Source organism: Rhipicephalus microplus, unplaced genomic scaffold (genome assembly GCF_043290135.1).
Source record: "Rhipicephalus microplus isolate Deutch F79 unplaced genomic scaffold, USDA_Rmic scaffold_23, whole genome shotgun sequence".
Lineage (NCBI taxonomy): Eukaryota > Metazoa > Arthropoda > Arachnida > Ixodida > Ixodidae > Rhipicephalus > Rhipicephalus microplus.
The window spans coordinates 4,260,619-4,275,216 of record NW_027464596.1 but is presented as its reverse complement, the minus strand read 5'-3'; the positions used below and the strand labels follow the sequence as shown (position 1 = coordinate 4,275,216).

Here is a 14,598-nt window from a genome sequence, read left to right as displayed (position 1 = left end):
TGGTCATTATTGCGCACTTTATTCACAATACTGCCAGTCTCCAAAGAGACCATAGCAGGTGGGCACTACAGTATACAGTTACAAAGAGCACTTAACACTTTCAGGATCGTAAATTGGTAAATAATGTGTAAAAATACAAATCAGCAACCTTGAAGCATACAATCAGCACTTATGCACACCATACACACCAAATACAAGTGAATGCTGGTTTGCATGTCACAGAAAAGCAGACATATCAAGGACGCTAAAAGATATTATTTTCACTTCTTGATAAGAAATCGCACAATGACTGGGCATTAGTGGTGAAAGGGGTTAACAAATTCCATTCGTGGATGGCAACTGGAAAAAAAAAGTATTTAAACGCATCATTGTTACATTTATATTCTAATAGAGTATTTGTATGTTGGTGCCGGGTAGCTCGTGTTTGCGAATATTCAACGTAGTATGAGACATATATTTTGAAATAATTATGTAGGAGTTGATAAAGAAATTTCAAACGTGCCTGCTTCGCCCGTGTTTCGAGCGTGGGAAGCCCAGAAACAGCTAGAAGGGTAGTGGGTGAATCAGCCAGTTTAAATTTGTTATGCATGAATCAAAGCACACGAGCCTCTAGAATTTTCGCCTTCATTCAAAATGCAGCACGTGGCTGGGATTTGATCCTATTACCTTCAAGTCAGCAGTATAACGCTGCAACCATTAGACAACCATGGGGGCCAGCATTGTCGCCAAAAGCCTGTTGTATATACAGTGTACTCTCAGGAAACGGAAATCTGTTAAACAGAACTGCTGCTTAAATGGAGCAAGTTCCTCTAATATGATTGGTTTCATACTTGAACGCTGCAACCCACTTCACCTCTCAGCAAACGGAACTCCAGTTAAATGGAACACTTTTTCCCGGTCCCTTCAAGTACTGTTTACTGAGAGTTTACTGTACTTCAAGTTGTTTCCACGAAAGATATCACCATGCTTTTCGGAAAAAAAGTTAAAATTGAACCATCTCCCGCTAAAGGAAACCATGTGTAGATGCGAAGCAGCGAGCACTAACACTTACACAGGCGACATCATTGATGCTGGCGCTCATCAAGGGAAAGTCAAGTAAAGATGCCTTTGACTGAATTCCGAACTCGTGGCCCAGTGCCTACATATATGGGGTGGCCAGTGAACGGCTGTGCAGAGCGAGCAGTTGTTTTTTTTTTTTTTTTTTGCTAGCAGATGGACGCTGCCTGCGTTGGCGAGAGAGGGGAAGGGGAGCTACAGTTTTGCGGGTGTCTTTCTGGGCAGGCACGAGATGTGAGCATGTGAGGTGGGGGTGTACGGAGGGACAGCGTCACACAGGCTAGTCAAAGAGCTGTCTCGCATCTAATATATTGGCAATATCACTTTCTATGCTGTTCTGTCATTTTACAGCCTACTGGAATCAAACAAACACTCACTACATGTCCTCACTCATGGGTTCAAAGTAACAGGGTAATGTGGAAGCGAATTCGAATACTAGCTGTAGAATTTGAATAACAGTAGGGCAGGATTTATAAGAAGTAAAATATGTTACGTATTTAAATTTACTACACTTAGCACACATATACTCATATAGCAAGTTTTTAAATTACAACAATAATGAATCGAGGTGAAGGTAATATGTGCACTTAATCTTGAAGGGCGGCTTCACGGCAGTGTAGATTTCCTCAGGATATGTTGTTCTAAGGGTAAATGCAAGTTGAAAAACGCGTTTTCCAAAAGTACACATTTATCATTTCTATTTGCTCCCACAAGTATGGTTACTTTACTTTCCTAAAAGAAAAAAAAACAAAGATTGTAATTAAACTCTATGCAGGTTTCAAAGAGCATAAGGTGGTTATTAAATCTAAGAAGAGCTCATTGTCTAGAGCCCTCAGGAAATTGTCACCTGGTTGCTTGCCAATGCATTTTGCATGAACAGTTCACTAAAGCCACATGCGCAGAATAACAATGGTTGCCAAGCTCTTATGATAGAAGAATCATTAAAAAAAACACATGTTTCCCGTATAGATAAGCTTTGACTTATACTGTTAAAATGCATTCTTCTCAAGATCCATCTTTGGGAAACTTCGTAAGTTTAGACATCATGATTTTGATAGTTCTGACAGCCAAACCAAGATGAAATTATGCCAAGATATTCCTTAAAATGTTAAGGATGCAAGTATCTCCTTTAAGACTTGATATCGCCTGTTTAATTACTACGAAGCTAAAGCAAGCAATTAGTTTTGGCTGATGATTCAAAGAATTCTCACATTACAATTTTTCTGGTCCATTAAAATGTCTTACATGCACTTTCTTGGTTATTTATTTACATTCTACAGTTAATGTTGAGCAATATGAGCCATTAATGGCTCCGCATCATAAAAGGCGGCATAAAAATATTGTCCAAAACAAATTATACTATACATATTGTCATCGCACAAAACAAAAACTGTGCAACTTACTATAAAACTAATTATGTATTTAAAATCACCATAAAAGCCTAAATATACACTAAACATTTCATTTCCCTAGGCTATGGAAGCCACACAGCTTTTTTATTTCCAGTCGCACCTGCCCTTGAGAAATAGCACTCCATGTCGCTGTGAAACTACCTTCACAGTCACTATGTGATATGTGTCTAGTATTAGTTCATTCTGAATGCTTCGAAACTTCAAGTAATTTGTGTTCATGTCGGAGTGCACACAAATGCATAATATTCATGTGAACATTCGGAGCGCTTGAATACTGGCCTATGCCTACAGTTTCGCTTTAGGCTCTCAACCATTACAACACTGTCCCATGTGTGGATTACATCTGCAATACCGTTCACTACTGGCTTCCGTTTAAGTTTTGAGAAAAACTTTATCAATATTTACAGGGCTGGTCAAAAGTTCCCCGGCCACTATCCCATTTATTTCTGTTACAGCGTGGCCTGGGAACTTTCGACCACCCCAGTAGCTGCCAGAAAGCCTGACGTGATGGCACGCATCAAACACCAAGTACAAATTTGCACCTCCTGATATGTGCCATCACCACCGAGATACAAATAAATACAGATGAACCCCTTTGTAAGAGACGTGCCTTGAGGCGAATTTCTTGTCTTTTATATGAGATGCCTCATGCATGCATTTTCTTATCAACTTCTATTTCAGTGTAGGCAGACTGGTGTATCTTGTACCCATTTGTCCGCTGCATCAGTGTCTCTTATGAAAGGGTTTGACTGTACAGTGCTATAGCAAATGCAGTCTAAAATGTTAACCTCAAAGCCTTTCCCTTCTTTTTTGCCAAAGTACAGAAGAGATTCTGGCACTTTCGCTCAACCATCGGATAGTGCATGGTGGTGACACCACGGGGCGTTTAAAAAACTATTTTATGGTCCAGGATACACAGCGACTGACATACCGACAGGATAGACAGTATATGCTTTCCACAATACATGTGTACGCACCTGTATCTGCTACGAAGCAAGAACTGATGCAGTTTTACTGAAATGCAGTACAGCTGCATGGAGCAGATTGTCTCCCGGTTAGTTGCATGCAGTGCATCGCCTACTCTGCCTACGCTGTCACTCCTGAGCCGCACATGCTTTTTCCATAGGAGTGTTCTTCATACCAACTCTGCCCTGGAGCATGCGCAGATACGTGAGATGCAGTGAGTAACTTGTTGGGATAACACGGCAACGATGAGCTTCCTGCATGCGATGCACAATCCACATTCAATGCTATGTGCACAAAACATTATAACTGGGTTATATAAGTAAAAGAGAACGAAAAAACAACAAAGAAAATGTATACATTAAAATTTGGTAATGAAATGGTCAAAAGTGGTTAGTATAATTAGTGCAAAAGCGACAAAACTGTAAAGGCAACCTGCCAGCGTGTGGAAATACGTTTGGGCTGCCAAGACTCATATGTCATCATTACGACAGCGATTTCTCACCCTCTCCTGCTGCATCTTCATTGCAATCAACTCCACTTCCTTTTGCGTTGCCAAATAGAGTAATTATAATCCTTGCTAAGCATCATTTCCTCGACACTTAAACTGTAAAATAACAAGCAATACATAAACTTTGTCCCACAGACAACGATGAGAAGCTATCACTACCTAAGTTTGAGGCTTTACTATGCTCGAACTCATATGTTCAACTTCAGTTTTTTCCCCTGTTCCATCGAAGACTGCAATTAAATATCAGGTTCCGCTCCTAGATGCCCATTGCAGAGTTTTGTAGCCGAAATCCATAAAACACGTGTGGGGAATACGCTCGTCTGTTTGCAAATAGTATTTGTTTGTCCCTTTTTTTTCTGTGTTCTGATATTTTTGCCTTAATGTTCGCACGACGTTATGCTACACATTTGCGATATTCTCATTGGTTTCAGCTATATTTTTGTGTGTTCTTGTATACACACTCCTGCCATAGTGTAATTAGCCCTGCAGAATGTGTAAATAAATAAATAATAGAATAGCTAACAAATAATAATAAATGTGACCGATCTCCGCAGTTCTCGAAAAGACAGAAAACTTATTGAAACACACTGTGGCAATGACAAGTTCAGCAGTGCATTAAAATTTTGTGGCACAAAAGTTATCGCAGCACGCAAGGTATGCACTAGCCGGTAGGCATAGGATGAACCACTGTAGCTCAGAGGCCAACTCCCGCGATTTTTCTTTACCATGTCAAAATAATGATGCTATGTTCCCGAGACGCCCCTGTCATAAGCTTAATAACAGAAATACTTGGCTAATCGAACGATAATTTTAAAAAAGCAGAAAAGTGCAACACTGACACGAAAACCCAAGCGAGCAGTACTGTTTTCGCGTGACATAGAAGTTTGCAAAACCAGAAATCTTGAGAAAAAAACATTTTAAATGTAGAAATGAAAGCATATATATGCGACAAAGATAGGCTTTTTATAATTACTCCTTCCATCATGAGAGCTCTGTAATCACGGTTATAATGAGCATATGGCTTTGGTGACCTCCTCATGTGGAATGATGTGGCAAGCAGCCAGGAGAGAATTTTTCTGGGGGACTCTAGACAATGAGCTCTCCTTAGTATTTCGAACGCCACCTTTAAAAGCGACTCTAACCTACGATACTTCGAGCTTATTTACGACCTTGATTTTTTTTCAACATGAAAAATAGAGAAACCAAACTTGTGAAAGCAAGTAAAAACATCAAAATATGTAATATTGAAATAAATTAGGTTTCTTTTTCTTTCAAGCAGCATTTCTCCTTTAGAAACTATGTTGCCCATTATGAAGAAATTAGAGTGAATCTGAAATGCTTGCCCGTCGTTCCACAGATGCTGTCCACGCAGACACAGTTGATGCCGAACTTTCTGAGCAGCTGCAGCTGGGGCGCCGTCATGATGACCAGCATGAAGTCCCTCTCCTTGAGAAGCGCCTTAGGCAGCCTGTCGAGGACGTCAGGCCTGTCCGGCTGGCCTCGATTTTTGAAGAAAAGAACAGGGTTGTCCCTCCTCAAGTGCATACTCTCAACCCAAAGTTGGACGCTGACGTGATCATCGACCTCGGGGTGCTGGTGTTCATCAATCGTGCTTTGGCACTGCATGGCGACCTCCACGTTCATTCCTACATTGTCCGGGACAGCCTCCCATGACATGGCCTCCTGCTGCATAGCTTGAACAATGGGCGAAGAAAAAGAAGTGCTTACCATGTTTACTTGATTTTCACGCTGAGTTCTGAGTTTCTATTGTGTTCAGAAAGAAAAAAAGATAAAATATAAATGACAAAATAGTGTGCATTACTGACCTTAGACAACTTGATTTTTGGTTATTTTAATGTTTGATTGTAATCCGAGGGTTGACGGGAACCAAGAATATGAAAAACTACAGTCATCGGAACCAAAAATATGAAAAAGAAAAGGCTCGTGTTACATTCGAGTAAATACGATACTTATCACCGAAACGAAGTACAATTTTGCATCCCTAATGTCATTAAAGGTGTTACGAGATGTAACAAATTATGTTTCAGTCTTGAAACTCCTCACCAGCAGCACAAACATATGGGTGAGTTGATATGGAGTCATCAAGATTTTGTTTACCAGATTTAATGAAACTGCATGTACCTCTTTAGTTTTCTTTGCCAATTCCAAATAGATACAATTGTCACCTAGATATATCAATTAATTTGGAAGTTAGTCTATATTAATCAGCATTTTTTCCCGTTTTCTCGGAACAATGGAGGAAAAACTATGCATTAAAACAGCTAGATACTAGAAAAGATGAGCTGCACAAGGTTTAAAATGTTTTTAAATGACAGCTATTAACAATTGTATAGCATATCGAAGATTCCTGTACAATATGTTCCTAATTAGCTATTTTTTAGATTAACATTATTATAATAAATTGACATATTCTGACAGAAATTATATGAACGCTGTCAAGTTCAAATTGACAACATTGCTAATGCATTGTATCTTTTATGTACAAGTAAAAGTGCACCAGCGCTAGGTAGAAATGCAGTGGAAGCTGAGATGAAATTACTGCAGTCTTCGTTGCACGAAGCGCAAATGCAATGACATCGCTCTGCGTGCGAGGCCTGTCGTCACTCGCTTCTCAAGCAGAGAGCAAAGGCCCAACACTGTTTCGTCGGACGAAGGGCCATATCGGGCGCCGGTGGGAGAGGGACGGCCATGAGCGCTGAAGCACACGCTATCTCAACGGGCATTGTTAGACGGCTCCTGTATACCCTTTTATGTGCTTTGCTCACCACCAGCAGGGACACAAGATTCTGAAAGCAAGATTTCTTGTGGGATAGATTTGTGTTAACACACACGAACAATCTACAAATAACAGCAAATATAGCCTACAACATATTTAAGGGAGCAGTGACACCAAATTCAAAATCGAGATATGGTGTTCATTCCATTGCTTGGCATGCATGAGCTTTTTTTAGTGAAGTATGAATGGCATCCCTTACGTGGAAGTTGTTCTATTTCAAGCGCAAACAGCATTCAAGGGCTCAATGATGTTACCGGCCATGAGATATCGACAGTATTTTGCAAGTTCAGCGAGCTCCTAGGCCACGCCTCGGGCATTGAATGACGATGAGCATGCAGCAATAATATCAACAATATAGTGTTCTCACTGCGGTGTCTAGATGTCGTACCATCTGGCAGCGATCCCTGGCTGCCCGGCGACGGCTTCACTCGCTTTGCTTTGTTTCGTTCGTGCAGCACATTCGGTGTTGATTCTGCATTTTCATCTTATTGCTTCGGGTGATTGTCATGGAGGTATGAGCACGAATTTGAAGCTACAGTCATCACGAACAAGGAGCACGCACACAACGTTCATGTCTTGCCTGCCAGCGTGGTCCAAGCGTGTGTCTCCAGCTGCGTCATCGCTGCTTTGCACATCGTCGGTTTCAGAATTGCTGCTCCAAAGAGAATCAAGCCAAAGTGATTCGCCACACCGTGAATTGCGGAGATTCCCTGTTTCTCAGTATTTTCATCGTTGCTAGTGGACGCTGATGACGGCAGCGATGACAACGCGGGTGGCAAAGACATGCTTATACACGTGTGCGCTAAACAGACGAAACATCAACGAAAATTCGCGTCACCATTTCGTGTGGCCCTGTGATCAGATGGGGTGGGAACGCGGGAAGTGACCACTCGGCAGCACAGAAAATTGATGGGCTTTACTCTTGTTTTGAATCGGGTTGGATACTGGTCATACTAATTGATATTTCATCTAATGATTCATCTTTCCGTTGAATTATTAGTACCAAATTGTTACCAGGGGATTGATGCCTACACACTGACACAAAAAGCTCGACAAAAAACTCAAACCCAACGGCGCATGCCGCAGCCCTAGAGCACATACATCGGGCTTCTTCGCAGCGGTACTCGGCCTCCGGAAACGAAGAGGAGTCAATACCCAGAAAATACTCCGACATACTTGCACACTACCGGAAGCAATGATGCCAATATTCACCTGCTAACAAAAGGCTGAGTAAAGAACAAGCGGTGACCTGGAGAAGCCTACAGGCGGCACCTATAGGCATGGTACACTAATGCATGCAATTCACCCCGGCAACTACAGCAGGAACTGTGACTACTGCTCGGACTCTGCAAACACCCTGTACCACATGGTATGGGGTTGTGGAAACAACCCGAGTGTCCCGCCCAATGACGAACACAGCGTACAAGAAAATCGGGAAGACCAGTGAAAGGCGTAGCTGGCCTCGGTAAGTGCTGACGACCAGCTCCGGCTAGTAAAAAGAGCTCGGGCGTCAGCGGCTAGCCATGGCTTCCTAGAATGAGGAAGTCACCCACCTCTAGGCAAAGAGAATGCACGCCTGGTCGAAAATAAAGTTTATTTCTCTCTCTCTTTTTCTCATAGTCTGGATAAGAAGGAATTGCAAGTATTGACCTGAACACCAGTTTACTTTCTTTATGATTACATTGCTTTGGCTCAATCAATGTTGTGATTAGATGTAGCAATGTCTTCTCTTCCTGATGTCATTCGCGTGGTCTTTTAGTCATCTGCTAAAATTGCCACTCTCCTCAGTATTAACAAGGTCACAGTTTGTGCATGCAATACGAGTTTCGGTTGGCTGCTATAATTCTTGCAAATTCTCTCTCCTAGCTGGCTTTCTACGCAAAAACAGGGGGCACCTCCTTTATGTACTTTCGCAGGAGTGCAATAGCTGACATCCTCGCTATGCCCGTGTGCATTTGGGGGGGTCACACCTCTTTGCGAGAATTCAGATGAGATCTTTTCAACAAAGGGAAGGATTGTCTTCTTTGGGCTGTTGCTCAGGGGTACAAAAGCGACCGGTACAGCCCCAGCAGTGCTATTTCAGGACGTCATGCATGTTAACAGTCCAGAGAGAATTATAGCGACCCCCAAGGAGCCTTCATTGGAAACAGCTCATGCGAACACAGTTTTTGAGCTCACATGGCTAGACGGGTTTACATGAAAACATTAGGCGCTTTTTGAGACCATCGTGCACTCAGGCAAACAAGGTTTCCAGCAGTGATAAGCAAGATGTTAGCTACTCATTGCAGCAGAAAAAACTAGATATAAAATGTTGGAGTCAGTGCTCCCTTAGTTCAGGCTCAAACAACAAACAGCATGAAAATCGCTTCGCTCACTGGCACAGGCGTATTCGCCTAAGCCAGTGTTTTGTAAAAAAGAGTCATTTAGCTACTAATGTTACTTCGCAAAGCGTTCTCATTTGTTGCTATAGCATTCATTGCCTTGCCCTAGCAGCAAATCTTTCTCAAGGAAAGAAGAATTTCATTCTGAGATGTGTGTTAAATAGTCACAACAACATGAAAATCAAGGCCTCACTTCTGCAAGGCTTTGTTGCAGCCGATTTCGCCTTCTTCAAAAAAAATTACGGCATATTCACGGGGTGAATGATGATGAATGGAGGGATTCATCGGTAAACTGTGAATCTTCCGTGTAATTCGCCCAGTCGATCATCATGTAAAGACGTGAGAAACGCTGTGTGTGTATATACACAAATCAACTTTTATTTGTTCTTAGACGATGGATGGCTTGCGATGTCCCTTGCCTCGCGCGCTCGCACATCGGGATTCTGTCTGCGAGCGCGCGCTGCTGCCGCCTTGCGCTCTTTCCGCTGTGCAGCCTTATCCATCCGGCGACTCCGAGCGCGCGCCAACAGCGAACAGATTTTATTACAACGCTCCCCCTAGCGTACGTCGCCGCACTAAATCGAACGATTGCCTTCAACCAATGACACGCGCCATATGTGACATCATTCCTATTTTATAAGATCTCGCGTCTTTCATCAACTACAAGTACCGCTTTCTAGTTTATAACATCTTGCATCTTTTCATCATCAGCTACAAGTACCACCATCTAGTAAACACTACAAGAACTAAACGAGAGGTGGCTACATACAGGAGACGGTACCGCCATCTAGTGAACACTGCAAGAACAAAACTAGAGGTGGCTACATACAGGGGACGGTACCGCCATCTAGTGAACACTGCAAGAACTAAACTAGAGGTGGCTACATACAGGCTACAGGGGACGCACAGCCCACGCCCTAAGGAGCTTCGCCCCTAAAAATCATCACTGCATGTATGTTAGACAGTAACAAAACAATTTCTCCGACACTTTGCGAGAAAGACATTCCTGAAAACCTTATCACACATGCACTAGCGGAACTGTATCATCTTTTTGATGATGCTGAACTGCCATTTGCACTCCGCGTTGCTGCGTGGTATCGACAATATGCCCAGCATCACTTCTGCGATCCGACTCAACTTCAGCAACCTGCCTGGACCCTTCAGTAGCAAGACAGCTGTCCACTGGGTGTCTGTTCTTTCTTTGCTCAAAATTTCTGTAGAAATGGCGGAAGCATGCAGCTTTGCAAACTTCATTTCGAAAGCGGCTTTAGCATTACTATCTTGCATTTGTTGCAGTGACATGACTGGATCCACCAAAAAAACATTTCTGAAAGATATATAATTTATGGTTTCAGACTAGCAACCTCTGCATTATCAGAGCAGTATCTTTTAGAAGAGACTTGAAACGCATGTAGCCAACGTGCTGTGGTGAAATAATTTCACACAGAAGTGTAAAACTCATGCTGCTCCTGCGGCTCGAGGTTTCGAATTAAGGAATCGGTTGCTTGGACAATTACCAAACCTTCATCATTCTTTTGAGCTTCCCTGCTTTGATGACCAATATTTAGCAAGTTTTCTCACTGCTTCATAACAGAAAAACTTCAACAACCTCGATATAATGTCTTCGAGCATAACAAGCAGCTGGAAACACAGTGCCTGTATCTGAGGTGCTTGCTCCTGCAAACACCGGTTCACATTTTCGAAAATGGTGACAGTGTTGTGCAAAAAGAGACAGTGCGCTCTGATGAGTTCCAAGTTAAAGAAAAAAAAATTTGCTCCTCTCAAGTTATGTAGTGCCCATCAGTGCATTCTTGCTTCACATTTCTTGGGTTTCTTTGCTGCCAAATGCAAAACATAGTCAGAGGTACTGTTGCTTTTAGAGTTGACTCCTGCATTTTTCTTTTTTAAACTGTGCCTGTGCGCTGTTTATCTTTAGGATGTTGTAGCATTGAAGGACACTAGGTCTTTTGGTGTCCTTCTTCAACACCGTCAGAAAAATCTTGACAGCGGCGTCCAATAGTCAAGCAGCCTTATCAAACATTTCCCAAGCACGTTCCATCTAGTCGGGACGTGCTTTAACATTTTTTTGCGCCCCTTGTCATGCACCTTTAAGAGCACTTGAAGAAAATTTCATTTTTCGCCCAAATTTTCAAGAGAGTAGAAAATTATCTACCTTCGAAAAAAAAACAACACGATGCTGCTTTCTCAGCAGAAAAATTGACAAGATAACACGGACATCCAATCTTAATTATATTCTCTTGAAATTCTGTCATCACTTCAGCTACCCTTCGCAAAGTTGGCACTGTACGAGCAAAATGCTGCACAGTTAGACACTGGAACATCAAAACACACCAGTGCATTGGTAATCAGTTTTTCACTGTTGCTGCCAGCTGCTTGTCCTTGCAGGTTACTCAAGCAAAGCAGTCTGCTCTCAACATATCTCCAATCTTGCGCATATAGTACAGGGCGATAGATTTGACTTGTGCCTCGCTCTCACTGCTGCCCTCTCTTGCAACAGCAGAAACGCTTAGCTTAAGAGCACTCACAATGCCTTCATAAAATGATTAGCCATTTTGCCGAAAACAGCAGTTGTCTTCGTTCGGGCACAGGCATACCTTATTGCGATGTTAGATGCGGCTAGTATTTTGTGAAACAGGGGACCCGAGTGGTAGGCGGCAGCCAAGGAAATGTAGCTGTCTAGTAAAAATTCAGTGAACACTCAGCACGTATAACGTCACGGTCACGGTATAACGTCACGGTTGCGGAATAACTATCTAAGCTGCTGTTGCTTTTTTTGGTGGTGAAGGGCACTGACGTGCTTTTGCAACCAGATGTGAGTGATAATGTCCAACCTGCCTCCATGTGAAATGCTAAAATCACAACTACAAATGAAGCAGCATGCCTGGTGCTTTACTATTCGGGATTCTACAGTGCAACTGAAAACAGTTGTGTACTGTTTCAAAAATACATGTGTTGCACAAACATAACATCTAGAAAGGAGACAGTTGAAAGCCGCCATGATTAAGAACACGTGGAATAGCAGTCAGGAGCTTTAAAGCAGCCAGATCCCTCCTTCGAACACGCGAATGGTTGCACCACGAGTATTTGCGCTATTTTGGGGTGCCAAACTTTCACTTTCAAATGCAAAATGAAGTTAACTAACCTTGCATTAGAATGTTAGTCTGCCTGAGGTTGCAACATATCAGTGTGCGCGAACAAGGATGTCTGAAAAGTGCCGCTGCGCTTGGCTTGCGCACATTATAGAGCAGACTTGAAAAAAAAAAAAAAAAAAACATTCGTGTCTGCAGCCTTCACTTCATCACAGCTTAAGTTATCTTCGAGTTATGGCCAGGCTTAACATGTTTACTGATGTGATGATGTCACTTCGGAATGCTGCCTAGATTCACAGCTATGTACAGACGAGCTTTTTCCCCTGAATAAATGCGCGTCGAGTTGTTAAGTGTAACCCAATGACGGGACAAACGTGAACGTGTTCTTTTTTGAAGAAAAATAAGCAAGTTTAAAGGAATCCTGACAGGCACCGAGCTTACTGCTGGTTCATGGCCGATATGGTTGACTACTGCAGCAACATCTGCACAATTTCACTGCTTTAAAAAAGCCATAGAAGAACAAGCTGGATGCTGTCGCAGCAAGCACATCGTCCATAGAGTCTGGAACAGAGTGCAAAACGGGCATTTGTGCATTCCAAACAACACCAACACTACCAACACAAGTTAGCACCCTTCAAGACAAAATCCTGTTGACGCCCATGCTTCTGGACGTAAAAAACTTCTATTTGGACAGTAACTTGAAAGAGGATTGGAAACTAACCTCACTAAATTAGAACGACATGCCACGATGAAAGCTGCTGTGATCTTCACTCGTCCGCCGGTAAAGTGTGGCCGTCCAATGTAAGCTTTCATTTGTTGCAACCTGAAGTGACTTGTTGGAAGCACCAAATAATACACAATTTTGCCGTGTGTCACAGCAGGCAGCAGACTGACATTCGGTGCAGCGTTTTATCGATGTGCAGTTCGCAAGGGTCAATGCCATCTTAGCTTGCTTACATACCCGAGTCAGCCCCACGAGCTCTTCAAAGTACGTGCGGTAAAGTTCGATAAAGTGCGCGAATGTTTTTTTTTTCCTCCATGCTACTTGGAATAGATTGAATGTCACCAACAAGCTCCAACACGGCAATAAACAGTGTCAGTAAGCCCAACCACGCCAACCACGGAGGAAGGAAAGTAGAAAAGTGGGCCCAACCTTATGTTCTTATATATGACAGTCACTCGGTTTGCAAGTTGGAAATGATGTCACATGCAACCAATGCATACTTGGAGATACTTCTTGCACTTGCACTCCTTAATTCAAGCCATGAATGACAGTACGCCTACACAACATCACTGCCGAGGTCTCTACGTAGAGTGGTCGATGAGAACGACAGATTCTAGTATTGCTAGTTGCAGAATGCAGCACACCTCCAGCTTCACTGAGAGACCATGGCGGTGTCAGCCATGTGAAAAAAAGGGAGAGACTATTCGACATGAGCTACTACGATTTTAGGGCACTAACACTTCGTAAAAATCTGTGAGCAGGCATTCCTGCAAAAATTGTGTCCCCCGGTAAACTCCACAGACTGCTTTTGTATGTTGTTCAGCCCACTAAAATGCAGCGAAAGCGAGCAAGCACCACAAAGGCTATTCAAAACATACTGCAGGGATACCACCCCTCATTATAGGCTCCCTGGTGTAGCAAGACAAGGGGAAAAACAAAGGAAATGAAATGAAGGAGTATTCAACAGAAAGGGGGTTGCAGACCATTCGCCTTCCCTTAGCTTGGCTTCCTCCACACGCAACTCGGAAAATAAACATCAACTACGTCCTTCGTTGGTGTCCTTAAAAAATGTCAGCTGAAAACGTGGACAAGTCCTTACCGTATGCCGCATCTGCATTCATTGCTATGTCAGCAGTAAGTTCTCACTGTTTCTATTGCCCGGCTGCACCACAATCCCCTCTGGAATGTAGTATGCATGCCCCCCCCCCAAAAAGCACTGCTAGGCACAATTTCATTGCTCCTACTCAGCAGTCTGGGTGTTCTGGTGCTATAGTCACATCTTGAAAACTAACAATGAACTGAGTTATACTTTTTCACCAACCACAGAACTTTGCTCATGGGGACAGACGAAGCACTGGACTTGAATAGGTTCAGTGCACAACTGAATTTCCGGCAGACTTTCCCATTACCCGTACAATGGAGAGAACTGGTCATAACCCGCATGTCTCCCAGGTAATCAGGGAGACTTGGCAGGTATAAAGCGTGGAGGAGGTTTTTTGAGCCTGTTCCCAGCAGCTTCGGTTTTGCTCATCTTGCTAAGTCAGACAGAGGAGCACATCCAATGCAGGTAAGTCGCTGCCATGACATCATTGGCATGTGTGAACGATTACGCAGCTGCGCCACGAGAAACACGCGTCGCCCAAA

General features: G+C 42.9%; 1 protein-coding gene across 5 annotated transcripts in view; it reads right to left on the bottom strand.

The window, feature by feature from the left end:
- Nucleotides 1-14,598, bottom strand: part of LOC119168836 (uncharacterized) — a 46,570-nt gene that overhangs the window by 21,756 nt on the left and 10,216 nt on the right. For 4 of the 5 annotated variants that reach the window (XM_075884025.1, XM_075884023.1, XM_037420151.2 and 1 more), the window contains one exon: nucleotides 5,286-5,636. In XM_075884025.1, coding sequence (XP_075740140.1) covers nucleotides 5,286-5,636 — 351 coding nt within the window. Of the gene's footprint in view, nucleotides 1-5,285; nucleotides 5,674-14,598 lie in introns of those variants that run through there. The other variant, XM_075884022.1, reaches the window with a different exon arrangement.